Raw genomic sequence first — 15,082 nt, 5'->3', positions numbered from 1 at the left:
TGCAATTTAATCATTTCATTTGGAAACTGCTTCAACATAGGGTAATTCACACTCCAAATTTTGATCCTGCTAGCTGGGTCCATTTTCATCTTTTCTATTCATATCTCAGCTATATTTAAATCCAAGACCACCATGTAATGACTTTCAGCTAAACCACAGGGTCATGCCAAGTTTGATGGTGATTTAAAATGTGAAAAAAGGATCAGAAGAATTTGGATCAAAATCCTAATTTTTTTCAAAAGGGACTTAAACAGAAGAGTCCCTTAAACAGAAGAGTCCCTATCTATGACAGTGACTTTAGGTGTCTACATATTTGGCATATGTTTCATTGTTTAACTTCTATCGGATGCTAATTACCCACTAAGACTTCTTTCTCCTACCTTTGCCTCCTGGGAAAATATAACTCTGTTCTTTCTTTTTTTTCAACTTTACATATAATTTTGATTATATACAAAGCAGCATAACAAACATTGCTTAGTTATTCTTATTGTTTTAACTTAATGATCATCTGTAAATATTAGAAGATAGTTTAAATTACATTTCTGGCAAAATACAGGGCAGACTGCATGAGAAGTAAATGTGCCACTGTCAAGGAAAATAAAAACTTCACTGTTTAGAAGCATTGAGGGGACAGATTGTGTCCCTCTGGCTCACTGAAACTGTGACATGCCATTAGGCTTACTGTAAACTATCCCTTGATGAATTCTTTGCTGGACAATGAGCTTACAAATCTGAGGTGTCTTCTTGCTTTTACAAAGCAAAATAGGACTCTGATGCTTAAATGGAAGTTGCAGAGAACATAATAGGATGTAGGTAAAGTTACTGAACTACCACATCTCACTTTCAGGAAAGTAGTGGGAGATATTGTGTCTTGAGAAGAAAGGCATTTTAGAGGTAACCCTTTTAAGATTTCAATTAGTTATTTAAATGTATGAATCATGTGCTCAAATGTATTATTACTTAAATGTTTGTTTCTGAGGCTAGCTAGCCTGTAGGAATCCAAACCAACTACTGGGAAATGTTTTGTTTTCCTGGGGTTGGACCTATTTTTTAAAGAACTGGGGCAAAAAATGTTTTAGCCTTCTGGTTTAGTCACAGGGTTTGGAGAATCTTTCGGACTTTATATGAATAATGTCATGATTAACTGCAAAAGGAAATAGACAATTGTGATCTTCTGGTCCCTGTAATGACAAGTTAGTAGCATATGACAAGGTATATTAAAATATTTCACATTTTCACTAGTTATTACTTTAGATGACTAGATATACAGAGATTTATAGAAGGTGTGTTCAAAGAAAGCTTACAGTAATTTTTTTCTGCAAAAATTACTTCAAAGCATAATGTCTCTGGAAATTAAATTGTCTGTGCTTTTAAATTATATATTTATGATACTTTTTAGGTGTTTAATCATGCTCCCAGCAGTCTTTTCTAATGCTACTGCAAAATGTTTGTGAGACTGTCACATTTTACAGTTTTCTGAACACCAATGTCTTATTTTGTTTAAAAGCTGTCTTTAAAAGATAAAAATTAACCTAGGCTAAGAGAATTAGAGTTTGAGATTAATTGGAAAAGAATGCTATGTAACGTTTCAAATGATAAAACTGACAAGGGTATATACAACTTATATTGGTAAACTTAAAATACCATTAGTAATAAATATAGATGAAAACCCCATTATATCATATAAATCTTACATTTTGTCATTTGCAAACATTTTCATTTTCATTTCATTCAGTCATAATGTATTTGGTTATTTTATAGTCACTATTTGCATACAGAATGGAGTTCTACACATAAACTTATGAGTTTATTACCTTCCTGCTCCAATATTACATCTGTAGTCTTAGGTCCTATAAATAATGCATACAATAGTACTACATTTAAGGCCAAGTATATATTCATACATCTTTTCTGCAACCCACATAGAAGACTGTGTTACTCATAGGTTAGTGACGTCATCCCTTATTGTGTAGATATAAGATATGTAATGTAATTACTTCTTTGCTAAACATGAATACAAACAAACCCTAGTATGCAAAACATACGAAGTGGGAAGGTACAAAGTATGACAAAAGAAAACCTGTGACGATATTTATTAGAATTACGGTGTAATTCCTGGGTTATAACGTGGGTTCCTGATGACACTATTTTGTAAAATGTGTCATTCTGAAAACAGTCATGGTCTTAGAGTAAAGAGCCAAGTTCAAGCCTGACTCTGCCATGATCTAGCTATATGACCTTGGTTGAGTCACCCTTCCTCTTTGGTTTTGTTTTCATTAACTGTAAAATAAGAGAAGTGTAGTAGGGACTCTTTAAAAGGACACACTGCCCCATGTCCCACCCAATTCACTAAAGTATAAGTACATGATTACTTGGCCATCTGCAAAGAACCAAGGGCTGTGCTTAATCTCATAGGTAATAGTTTTAAGAGTAGTGATCATATGTTTATAAGAAATTTTGCTAATACTGTCATTGCTAGTATTCAGTCCTAAAATTCTGTGGAAATCGATGGCTTCAAAAATTAACCCAAACAATGGGAGTTTACAATTTGGATACCAAAATTTCAATCAACCACTTCTGATTGGTTTTGAATAAGTAGAATTTCTTTCCTTAGAAACTGTCGTTTTTCCAAATATGATGTTTTACACAAGCAGAGAGCTTACTGTTTGATTTTTCTATTTGACCTTTGACAGCTGCTGCTTCCTACCAAGTAGTTGGTCAAAAGTGACAGGGCCAGTACAGGTAAAGCAAACAGTGTTTCATGGGGGTTTAATAATTAATAACCTGACTTGTCATCCAAACGTCCACAGATCCCGTTCCTTACTGTTTCATTGGCAGTGCGATTTTAACAAGAGAAGTCTGTATAAAAAGCAATTGCTCTTTTGTTTCCAAAACAGGTATTACAAGTGGATAAATAATGTGCACTGCTCTGAGCCCAAAGGTACGCAGTGGACCTGGCCTCTCTGATATGCATCAGTACAGCCAGTGGCTGGCCAGCAGACATGAAGCTAATTTGCTACCGATGAAAGAAGATCTGGCCTTGTGGTTAACCAATCTGTTAGGTAAGGTTATAAGATCTCATTTTGTCAGCAAAGATAACAGGTTTATTCTCCCTGCTCATGTAGTGTCTTTCTCCTAAGCATATGACACCACTTTAGAAAGAAAAACTTTCATTATTTGCATTTTGCATCTGGGAGACCTGAAGCATATAGAGAATTTAAATGAATTTCCCAATGTCTCTCACATTAACTGTGCTTAGTAATTCCCATATCATGCATTGTAACTGTGTGGTCAAATTGCTCATTTCATCTACACCCTTGCTGATCTGATTTATTTTTACTTTTCTTTCATGCAGCTGACCAGTTGGGCCTGTTCTTTTGACACTGCACACGGGCCACAGTCTGTGAAATCTGGCTTCTAAAGCTAGATTTCTTTGCCCTACTTTTATAACACACCTTCTAAAACTGATGAATACCCAGACTCTGGAACAATAACATCTATCCTTTGTCCAAATGAGCTGACTGGAGTCATCCAACCTTGAACTAAAATTTTTCTTTTCATTACACTTTTGTTTTTAAGTATTCTTCCAAAAGGACGGCCTTAGAGAAAAATGCTGCCTCATGCTAAGGCTGCCTTTTTTGTTTCTGTTGTGCTGGCATATTCAGAGTATACAATTTCAACCATGGGCAAAGTGGAATCATACATTCAAAGGATCATCATATAAAGCAATGCTTTTTCACTAGTAATTTTTCACAGAGAACAAAATTGTTTTAAGACCTGAAAAAAGGATCCTTATAGAGTTTGTAAGATTTGAATATTGAGTAAACATAGAATTTGCATGGTGCTTTACCATTTACAGAAAGGATTTCACCAACATTATTTTATTATTAAAAGGATTCCTTCAAGGTAAGTGTTGTTATCGTCACTTTCTAGCTGCTGAAACTGAAGAGTTTAGAGCAGAGCGTGGTGCGTCTGTAATTCTAGCAAGGTTTGACAAGGTTTTAGCACATTTTAGCAAGATTTTTCTTTCTGCTCACCATGGCTCTGGATTTTTACATTGCTTTTGCATTTTTTAAGCCTTTATCCTAGAGTTAGATCTTTCCTTTTTCCCTACTGTGTGCACATGCTTTTGACAATTCTATGCAGTCTAACCAGGGCTACCGCATATGGAAATGCAGGTGGTGCCCTTTGCAAGGGAGCCCAGTTAAGGGGTAAGAGAAGAAATGCAGACGGCATCCTTCACATCCGTCACTCCCCAGGAAGACCCTTCACTGTGCTATGGAGTGATACCCACCAGAAGGAAGGGCTACCTTTCATTTATACAAGGGAAGAGCATTTTTATTTATCTCCATTATATAGAGGATGTCAATTTAGCCTAAACAGATGGGTTTCCTCCCTCTTTTGTGTGTTCACTAATTATTGTTACATTAATATTTTATTAACTTCGAGCTGTTTTCAGATATGGGCCGTCACAGCATGGCAGTATAGAAGTTAAGGCACAGACTTGGAATAAACTGCCTGTGTTTGAACCCCAGATGTGCCACTTAACTAGCAATATGATCTTGGGCAAGTTATTTAATCTCTCTGTCCTTTAGTTTCCTCATCTGTGAAGTGGTAATGACAGTAGGGGTGCTGTGAGATTAAATAATTAAAATATGTGTACTACTTAGTGCCTGACATATCATAAACTCTACATGTGGTGGTGTTATTCCATTTATATAGTTCAGTGATATGATTAACTTGATTTGGTGGGTAAGTTCATTCATTTATTCAACAAAATATTTGGGTGTACATCAGCATAATAATTATTTGAATAAAATGGACTCTGGAATCAGAATGCTTGAATTCAAATCTCAGTTCCATCACTTACTAGCTCTGTGATACTGGGCAAGTACCTGAATGCACTGTGCCTGGGTTTCGTCATCTGTGAAATACATATAATACTAGTACCAACCTCATGGGATTGGTGGAGAATCAAGTAAGATGGTCAGCTTTAGAACAAGGTCTGGCACATAGTAATCAACTAGCTATAGTAAATATACTAGCCATTGTGTTTATTGTGTTTCAGCACAGTCTGCTAAGTGCTAGAGGGTAGAGTGGTGACTAAGAATAGACAAGAGTGCCTGTTCTTATAGAGCTTGGAGTAGATTGAACAAGAAATTAATATAAATAAGTGACTGAATAAATAATTCATTAATTGGACTTGGTATAAACACTAAAAGATATAGGTTGCAATAAGGATGTAAAAACAAGGAGGTGGGAATGGGGCAAATGATCAGAGGGCTTGGGGAAATCCTTTTTAAGGGGTCTTATATTTAAAACTGAGATCTGAAGAATAATTAATAGCTAGCCAGACAAAGTGTGGGAAAAAAGCCTGTGTGGAAAGAATGGCATGTATGGGATAGGAAGGAGTTTGGCGCCTTAGAAGAACTGAACAAAGGCTAGTGTCAACAGTGTAGATCAAAAGGGGGAGACTTTCATGAGATTTGTTGGGACTAGAGCGTATACTGCTTTGAAGACCATGTTAAGGAGCCTATAATTTATTGCATGCTCAACGAGGAGTCCCTGAGATGTTCCAGGCAGGGGGAAATCATGATTATGAGTATAGCCTGATTACACAGGTGTGTTCCAAGGTCCCATGACTTGTCATCAGAAGCATTTTATTTGGTGAATGTGATCATTTACAAAGTAGCTTAAGCAGTGTGAGCAGCCCAAGACAGCCTCAAAGAATAGAGAGTCAGTGTATGTGTAATGGAAATATCCTTGGACTAAAAGTCAGGAGACCTGGCTCCTGACTGGTGTCAGGAGACCTGGCTTCTGATTCTGGCTCTCTCACTTGGTAAACTTGCCCAAAGTCACTCAGCTATCTTTTCTGGGCTCAGTGTCCTCAACCATAAAATGAAGGGGTTGGAGTAGATGATCTCTAATGTCCATTCCAGTTCCAAAAGTCTAAGTTTCCAAGAAATCCATCTCTTGAGACCCAGTTTGAAATCATCAATATGTATAAACAAGGAGAAAACAGTTTACGTAAATGAATAATCTTTCTTTTAAAGAATAAAAAGGCTAATGTTCTTAATGCCAGTTATTGGTAACACAGAAGCAACTGATGGCTTGTGAAATTTTCTCAGAAAAGAAATCTTGAAAGAATGTCAAAATATAGTAAAGTGCCACTTTCTGTTAACTTGAATTCATAAAAGTAGGTAGATGATAGATTTCAAGTAAATATCCTCATGGTAACTTGGAAAGTAGACCAATAGCTTGAGGTTATTTAAAGTGGTAAAACATTCAGAGGTAAGAAAATATGTTATGTACTAGAATGGTGATAATAAGCACGAGAGAAAAAAATGTATGGCTATGTGACAAGATATTTTTACTACACATAACAGATACATTTAGTATTCACATATTTTAGAAATGGAGTCGTTAAAGTAAATTTTAAAACTCTTACTGGTCATTTTGTTGCCTCAGAAATATTTGCAAATTTTTATTATACAGCTCTATTTCAATTCTCCATTTTTATCTACCTGAAGGTTAGAGATATCTTGAAGGTAGTTTCAAAGTTGATCTGGTCTCTAGATAAAGTATCTGAATTTTTTGGTGAGGTGGAAATTCACATACTAAATTAAAGCTTTTAACTAGACTTTGCCATTGTAGTGTGGACCTTACTTGTGGAAAGATTTCCTATTTCTTTCTAGCAATACTTGACTAAAATGTAACTTTTTTTCCTTTTTTGCCTTTCAAAAAAAGTAGTAATGATATTCTAAATTCAGGTATTTCTGGCCCTACATGTAAAATGTCAATTGAAAGGTGGAATTTTTTAAAGAACGCTCACTTTGTATTCAGATTTTTTGGTGGATAAAAATTATTTGATAGAGAAGAAAATTATTTCATTGGTTCATAGACCAATATTCACATTCATGCCAAATATGAAGGCATAATACTGTAATTTTCAAGTACTATATACTTACTTAATCAGTAACAATAATAGGGCTTTAGATTCCTCAGCATAAAATTAAAGCAGCAATAGCAAATTTGCAATAGCAAATTTTTAGACTAACTAAAATTTATATATTAGAATATAAAAACTATCTTATAAGTTAACTAGTTGAGTTAAATAAATTGTCATGATGGTTGGGATTTGTTTATGCGGTAGCATACCAGTCATGAGAAAATCATCCTGTGATATTTACTGACTACTTACATATCTTTGTAGTCCAAGCATGTTTTCTATTGATAATAGTTGACACTATGGAGTTTTATGACCAACATTCAGAAAAGACAGCAAAAGAAACCTGAATCAAGAGAATCTTGCCTCTAAAACATTTCTCTGGCCATTGTCCCCTGCTATACATTAAATGTACACATTTAATTTTTATTTTAGGCTTTCTGTTTTGTTATTTTTGTTCATGAACTAGCTATTGCCCATTTGTTAATTAACTATGTCCTTAGGACATATTTGAACATCAAATGATAATACAAATAAGTCTTGGAGAAAAACTTGTTACTTTGAATAAACAGCATGTAATTAAATTAACAGTCCCAGATTATAGCAACTACCCATCATTCATATAGATGAGGCACGTTCTACACATTTCATGATTGTTGGAGGACTATTGAAGACTGTTGTTGGTTTAATTTTGAAATGAATATACTAACATAGATGTTCTCAGATTGTTTATTTATTTTGTGTTTCTTTAATCATTTGAAAATGACCTTTATCTTCAATTAGTATTTGTTTAATAACACTACATGAATCACATGGGAGTATAATTTTGAGAAAAGATTGTAGTTGTTAAGCATCACAGAAATTGATATTGGTCTTAAGGATTTTAGATCGTTAAGAGGTAGGCATATGTGTTTGGATATATGCAGGGAATTTGAATAAATCAAAAAATGTATTACAAATCAAGTTAAGCTAAATTGATTTTACTAATATTTAGAAATGCATTATGACAGTTGATGTTATGGTGATTGTCCCTTTCTCTGACTTTCCTACATGCACATAAAGGAAAATTCAGTTGTTATATGCATAATATGATCAATATGTAATGTTTTCCTTATTTCAGTTATTTCTAAAAAAACCTATTTTTAGCATTAGAAAGTTAAGCACCTATTTACTGGAGTTGCTGCTGTGTAATGAGTTTGGAACAGCTCTCTTTTCTTTTTTCTTAAAGTCCTTTTACTGGATACTTGTCCTGCAGACTTCTCATATTCTTGATGTAGTCAATAAAAATTTCTTAGGAAAGGTGGTGTCTTATGCTAGTTCAAAAGTTTAAAGAATCAAGTCTATGTTCACAAATTGACACCTTTCAGAGCAGTTACACCCTAATGTTTTTTACCCAACTTTTCCAACAGAACCAACTTTGTCTTTTCTTGATACAAATGCAGGGTAGACTCTGAATCAGTGTGGAGCAGGTGCTGATCTAGGGTTTCTGGATATAATCAATCATTTCCTATCTCACAACCTTTATATTTCAGTCTTAAAACACTGACTAATTTGAGTTAAGATAGCAGATGAGTTGCTTCGAGTTCTCTAATTGGAGAAATAGACTGTGATTGAGAGGTACAGTGGAGATTGGAGTAGAGTTTGATCATATCTAGATCACCCTTATAGATAAAATATACTAGTTTTCTTATGCAGTGAATCAGGCTACATAACAGAGCATGCCTGAATGCTATTCTTGGTCATTCTCCAATCATCAGCAAGGTGGCTTGCTATTCATTTCTCAGCACCACTGTCTTCAGCCCTACACTGTTTTGTTTTTTTCTGAAGGAGTTTCTAGAGAGAAAAAACCTGTAGATTTTCTACAAAGAAAAAGACAACTGCATTAGAGAGAATGCATTGTTATAGAAAACAGTCATTTGTGTATCCAGCAAATACTGATCTAACTAACCAAGAGTGGTGGCTAAAAACATAGACTCTAAACCTAGACTTCTTGGGTTAAAGAGCCAGATTCACTGTGTGAGCTTAAGCAAGTCATTTAACCTAAATACATCAATTTCATCATCTGTAAAATGGATATAACAGAAGCACTCACTTCGCAGTTTTGTAAAAAGATTAAAAACATGAATACATGTAAAGTGCTTGGCATATAGTAAGAACTCAAATGTTAAATATCATTATTAGATGTTGCCATATCTTTAGGAAACTGAGTGTAGTACTGCTAACTTACTAGGAGGAAAACATTCTTTCCTAGCAAAGTAGAAGATAAAAGGGATAATCTTTATGGAAATTATGGCAAGCCTACATTTCTGGGAGGAATACACTTGTATGTACAAGTATGGGTGTTGATTTTAGTTACCTGACAAAATATTTCAGGTACATGATTATTTCATATCATTGTATCCTCATATTTTAAGAGGAAATGACTTATCACAATACTTAACCAAACCACCTGATCTCTGTCTACTGGCAAGCTGTCAATCATGACTGAATTGATGATGTGAAGATCTAAGGTCACAATTATGAACCCAGGAAGTAAAGATATTCTTTCTAGACTTGGCTATTTTGGGTTGACCTTCAAGTCAATAATAAAGACAACCCAGTATGGGTCGGCACTCCAAGGTGATTTAATTATGTTTGTTCATTGCCCCTTCTTTCACTAAATATACCAAAAACGTGGAAAGATGGGACTGGGGAAGAAATGATTCTATGGTACTAGAATCCTACTGTTTCTAGCATTTATAGTCTAATGTCTCAACCCAGCTACACAATTTATATTAAAGAAGATCTGGTTCTGTCTGACAGAGATTGAACTGTGTATAGCTTTCACTTGAGAAATTGTAATTAGTAATTCATAGCCTATTCTGATGGATTCGTCATGATTAAATTCAGCCAACTTTATATTCAGTTTTTTATATACTTTTGGTAATATTAATGGAATAAAGAGTATGATAATATATCATCCCATATAAGGATTATAACTGATTTCTTAAAATTATACAGTACACTTAAAATGTATATTTTATGATTCTTAATCATTGGATGGAAAATGTTACATATGAAGGTTTTAAAAAAATTCTCTGTCTTGCATTTTTCCTTCATTTGAGTCAGTACATTTCAACCATAAAGTATGTAATAGTGTCTGCTTTAGCCAAAAAAAAAAAAAAAAAAAAAAAAATCCCACCTTTTGGAGCTATAAAATATACAGAATTGAAAGCTGAGACCTAATATATTTTTCATTAGGTACAGATGTTCAATGTTAAATTCCTCAAGTATTCATGAAAAGCAGGATAACAAAAAATTGTTCAGGTATAAAGCAGAAAAAGTAAAAATCATTCCTTTTGGTAAATTGCTAATGACTTTTTAATGAAAGCCATTTTTCTTTTTACAATTTACGAGTTCTTTTAAATTTATTGTAATCATCTCCTCACTTGACATTATGAAAAGAATCTTTAAATTTTCAAATAGCTTAATGAAATAATACCTAAAGACCTCTTCCAAATGTAGAAAATCTTATAAGTAATTTATAAAGGAATCATTCAACAGTTTAGGTAAAGTTTACCTTCTTTACCTTGAAATGTAACTGATAATTTAAAAAATATTTCTAATATTTATTTTTATGCTTGTTTGTAAATAACTTTCTTATTATCATTAGAAAATGCAAGCCAATGTGGTGAATGCATAATTCAAATTCTGTTGTGCTGGCTTTTTTGTATCTTGAGACTATTACTTTCATTCCTTAATTGAGTTGAGCTGCATACAATTTTGAAATAATAATAGCTCTGTATAGGCTACCTCTGTGGTGAGTACTTAGAGCTACTGATGTTTTGCCACCTGCAGAAGTCATTATCCTAACTGAGGGCTAAAATGTGAACTATCCAGTAGGGAAAAAAGAACATAAAAAAAGTAATTCTTTTTCCTCCTTCACCTGCCCTTCCCCCCAAACTGTAAAAAAATCATTTCAAACAGATGTTTCTTAAAAACCAAATATATTAGATATTGTGAGTTTAACTTGAAGCCAGTAGTATATCTGTTGTTCCAGTTGGTTTACATTTATCTTAAGTGTTCATGGAATTGAGCTGCATGCATTTTTCTTAAGATAAAAGGTAATCCTATGACTCTCAGTATAAAACTTTAAAATACCTCCTCTTTTTCTTTTTGCTTTAACAACTACTTTTCACAGAAATAATACCCAACATTTTCTCAAAGTTTTCCAAGAGTTTGTTTCTTCATTTGTCAATTCATGTGCTCACTGAACATGTTTACTAGGTGCCTTCTATGTAAGTAACATTATGCTTACCTCTGTAGTAACACACACAAAAAACAATATACCTCAAGAGGTTTCTAATGTACTGGTGACGACAGGAACTTTGTACAAAGCATGTTATTAGCCATAGAAGAAGTTTGATGAGTGCCAGAGTGAGTGATACTCCTGAGTATGACCATATAGGAAGGAGATTGATGTACACTGGGAGAATCTCTTTCTGGATTTCTGTTTAAAGGGAAAGTAGAACGTGGCCAGGCAGATAGAAGATAGGGGGCTGTTACAGGAAGGGGCCATGCCTGGGCCAAGGCGTGGGAGTGGAAACGGGAAGATCCGCTCTGGAACTGGGAAGGCAGAGTGCAGACCAAGGAGCAGGGTGTAAGCAAGTTAGAGTAGAAAGGTGGATTAGCGGCATATGAGAGGACTCTGGATATTGGGTTAAAGTGGGTTTGTTTCATCTTTTACGTAGAGGAGAAGATTAGGGACTATGCAATAAAGGTGAAGTTTGGCTCAGTGAGGGTGGTGTTTAGCAATATTAATTTTAGCAGTGATTATGGTATGTTCTGGAGGCAGACATTGAGGATACGAGGACTAGCCATTGTTCTTGCTGCTAGAGTTTAGGTATCAGAGGTATCAGATCATTAACTTTTTAAATTAAGATTATAGTTCTAGAAACAGCAGGAAGCATGAATCTACAGGACTTATGACTAATAAGTTATAGGAAATTAAGACAGGGAAATAAAATATTCTGAAACTTAGAGAATTACAACAAAAGGAGAGAGCTTAGGGAAAGGAGTTTTGAGGAACATACAAAACAGAAATTAATGATGTTATAGAGCCTGGGAGGTGGGGAATGGAGCCATTGGGAGTGATAGTTAAAGGGTACAGTTTCTTTGGGGAGTGATAAAAATGTACTAACATTGACTGTGGTGGTAATTGCACAACTCTGTGTATATACTAAAAGTCATTGAATTATACACTTGAAAGAGGTGAATTGTAAGGGATGTGAATTATATCCCAATAAAGCTGTTACAAAGTAAAAGAAGAAAGAAAATATACTTTGGGAGCATATAAGAAAGAAGAAAAATAACTTTTAACCAATAAAATGTCAGGGATGGACAACTGTGAATCATGTTCATAAGAGCAGTAATTGAAGCTGTGAGTGGTTGTGAGAAGACCAAAAAAAAGCAGAGAGATCTGAACCTAATAATTCCACAGTTCAAGCACTGCATCAGGAAGGAGAAGAGTGGTTAGAGGTGTAGTGTTTTCTTATAGAGAGTTTCTTACTTGCATTAATTTTACCCGTATTATCTTCATCAGGAAAACAAACTCAATGGAATTTAGAGATGTGGTTTTATGCATTGGCCACACTCTTAAAATTGCCAATGGTGGTTGATTTTTGATATACTATGGCTCTATTTTATATTAAAGGGGAGCTATGGAGTTCTTGTGATGAAAGACGTATACACAACACAAAATACCGGTTTTGCTTTATGCTCTTGCCTTACAGGCCAAAGTAACTGAAACACATAAAATTCCAAAGAAACCATTCTTTCCAGTGATTTCTATCTCAGATACGTAACTCAGCTAGAATTGGAATTTTGGTGATAAAAACTGCATATGTTGGCATGAATGTCACATTTGGGTTGGGGAATGATTGTGTTTTTATAATGCTCCTTTTTGTTATTGCAGGGAAGGAGATTACGGCAGAAACTTTCATGGAGAAATTGGATAATGGTGCCTTGCTCTGTCGACTTGCAGAAACTGTGCAGGAGAAATTCAAAGAGAGCATGGATGTTAACAAGCCCGCCAAGGTAAAAGATCCCAAGGCAAAATCAGTCGCTGGCAGGTGGTGGATTACATTTGTAGTAGCTTATGAATTGAGTTTGAGGATTTTGTTGTGAATGGATGCATTAAGTCCTCTATTAACAATGAAACACAGAGGGTGCTTTTTAATTAGATAACGTGTTACTTGCACTCTAATTACATACATTACATAACCCTTTCAATAAGTCTAATTAAATGAAGGTTATGGAAGTTGATGGTATTAATACAAAACAAACGCTGTATATAAACTGGTTGAATCTGATATATTGATTAAAATTTATTTTTTTTTAACTTATTTATTTATTTTTGGCCGTGTTGGGTCCTCGTTTCTGTGCGAGGGCTTTCTCCAGTTGCGGCGAGCGGGGGCCACTCTTCGTCGCGGTGCGCGGTTCTCTCACTATCGTGGCCTCTCCCGTTGCGGAGCACAGGCTCCAGACGCGCAGGCTCAGTAGTTGTGGCTCACGGGCCCAGCCACTCCGCGGCATGTGGGATCTTCCCGGACCGGGGCAAGAACCCGTGTTCCCTGCATTGGCAGGCGGATTCCTAACCACTGCGCCACCAGGGAAGCCCCCTATTGATTAAAATTTTAACAGAGAAATAACTTACGTCATCAGGCAACGAACAAAATCTGGCCAAGAAAGATTTACTGAATAGGTCTTTGTTTCCAGATAGATTATTATGGCTGAATACTGGAACAAAATATCTGGAGTGTGTAATACTTTGCTCCTTTTAAGTAAGTAGTATATTGAACTAAGTAACTTTGAACAAATTATTTTCTTTCTGACTGCTCATATTTCCTTTCTGCACATCGTTCTAATATTTTTCCTGGTTATTATAAACACATAATAAAAGTGTGGTGTTTGATATTTTTTGAAAGGAACAAGGTAGATGACACTTTTCTTAATTTTATTTTTTTTTTACTTTTCTTAATTTTAGACAGAAGAAAAAGAGGTAAGAAAAAATGAGGTTAAAATATTGTTGAAGACAGCTAAAAAGAAAAAGGAAAAGCTGTTAAATTTTCTGCAACTCTGGCAAAAAAAAAAATAGAACTGATTATTTATGTCAAATTTCTTTATGATTACCGAACTAAAATCTAAACAAAAGATAAAGCTCCCTGAAACAATGGGTTTCTTTTTATAGCGTTGTAGTTAGTTTGGGGATAATATTTTATATCGCTCTGTAAAGTATTACATAACATACAAAGCCTCTTCATTTTTTTTTCCATCTTAAAAACAGGAGAGGAATAATGACGCAGACAGAGAGAATGGACTTGAGGACATGGGGAGGGGGAAGGGTAAGCTGGGACGAAGTGAGAGAGTGGCATGGACATATATACACTACCAAATGTAAAATAGATAGCTAGTGGGAAGAAGCCACATAGCACAGGGAGATCAGCTTGGTGCTTTGTGACCACCTACAGGGGTGGGATAGGGAGGAGATATGGGGATATATGTATATGTATAGCTGATTCACTTTGTTATAAAGCAGAAACTAACACACCATTGTAAAGCAATTATACTCCAATAGAGATGTTTTAAAAAAAATTTTAAATTTAAAAATTTTAAAAATAAAAAAATAAAAGCAGCTCTGTGAAAATGTTAATTAACTCGGTGGCTCCCAAACCTTGCTGTGCAGAGGAATCACCTGAAGATCTTTAAAAACTATGGGGCCTGGCTCCTTTACCTGAACATTCTGGTTTAATCCCTATGGAGAAGGACCTGGGGATTGGGATGTCTAAAAAGCTCTGCAGGTGAATCTGATGTGCAGCAAAGTTTGGGAACCACTGAGCTCTTTTTTTTTTTCCTGCATTTAGATGCAGACTAAATGATTTATGAACGATCACGCAGCTAGTAAGTGACAGAGCAAGAACTTGACGTAGACGTCCTCTTTCCAAGTCTAATGCTCTCTCACTTTGATTCACTATGCGTAGCTTAGACACGAAGAGATCGCTTATGAAAATGCAGACAATGTTAGGACTGTTAGGAAACTGGTTATTCTTCTGCTGTGTCTTCCGTTGTAATGTAACTGGCTTTTACTTCAGTTCACTA

The 15,082-nt window shown here is 35.0% G+C and overlaps 1 protein-coding gene across 5 annotated transcripts in view; it reads left to right on the top strand.

Moving 5' to 3' along the window:
• GAS2 (growth arrest specific 2) overlaps nucleotides 1-15,082 on the top strand; it is a 119,165-nt gene that overhangs the window by 5,423 nt on the left and 98,660 nt on the right. For all 5 annotated transcript variants that reach the window (XM_007174805.2, XM_057552044.1, XM_057552045.1 and 2 more), the window contains exons 2-3: nucleotides 2,898-3,062; nucleotides 12,900-13,021. In XM_007174805.2, the coding sequence (XP_007174867.1) occupies nucleotides 2,918-3,062; nucleotides 12,900-13,021 (267 nt within the window). In that variant the 5' untranslated portion in view covers nucleotides 2,898-2,917. The remainder of the gene's footprint in view (nucleotides 1-2,897; nucleotides 3,063-12,899; nucleotides 13,022-15,082) is intronic.

Source organism: Balaenoptera acutorostrata, chromosome 9, assembly GCF_949987535.1.
Source record: "Balaenoptera acutorostrata chromosome 9, mBalAcu1.1, whole genome shotgun sequence".
Taxonomy (NCBI): Eukaryota; Metazoa; Chordata; class Mammalia; order Artiodactyla; family Balaenopteridae; genus Balaenoptera; species Balaenoptera acutorostrata.
This window is presented reverse-complemented; position numbering and strand designations above follow the sequence as displayed.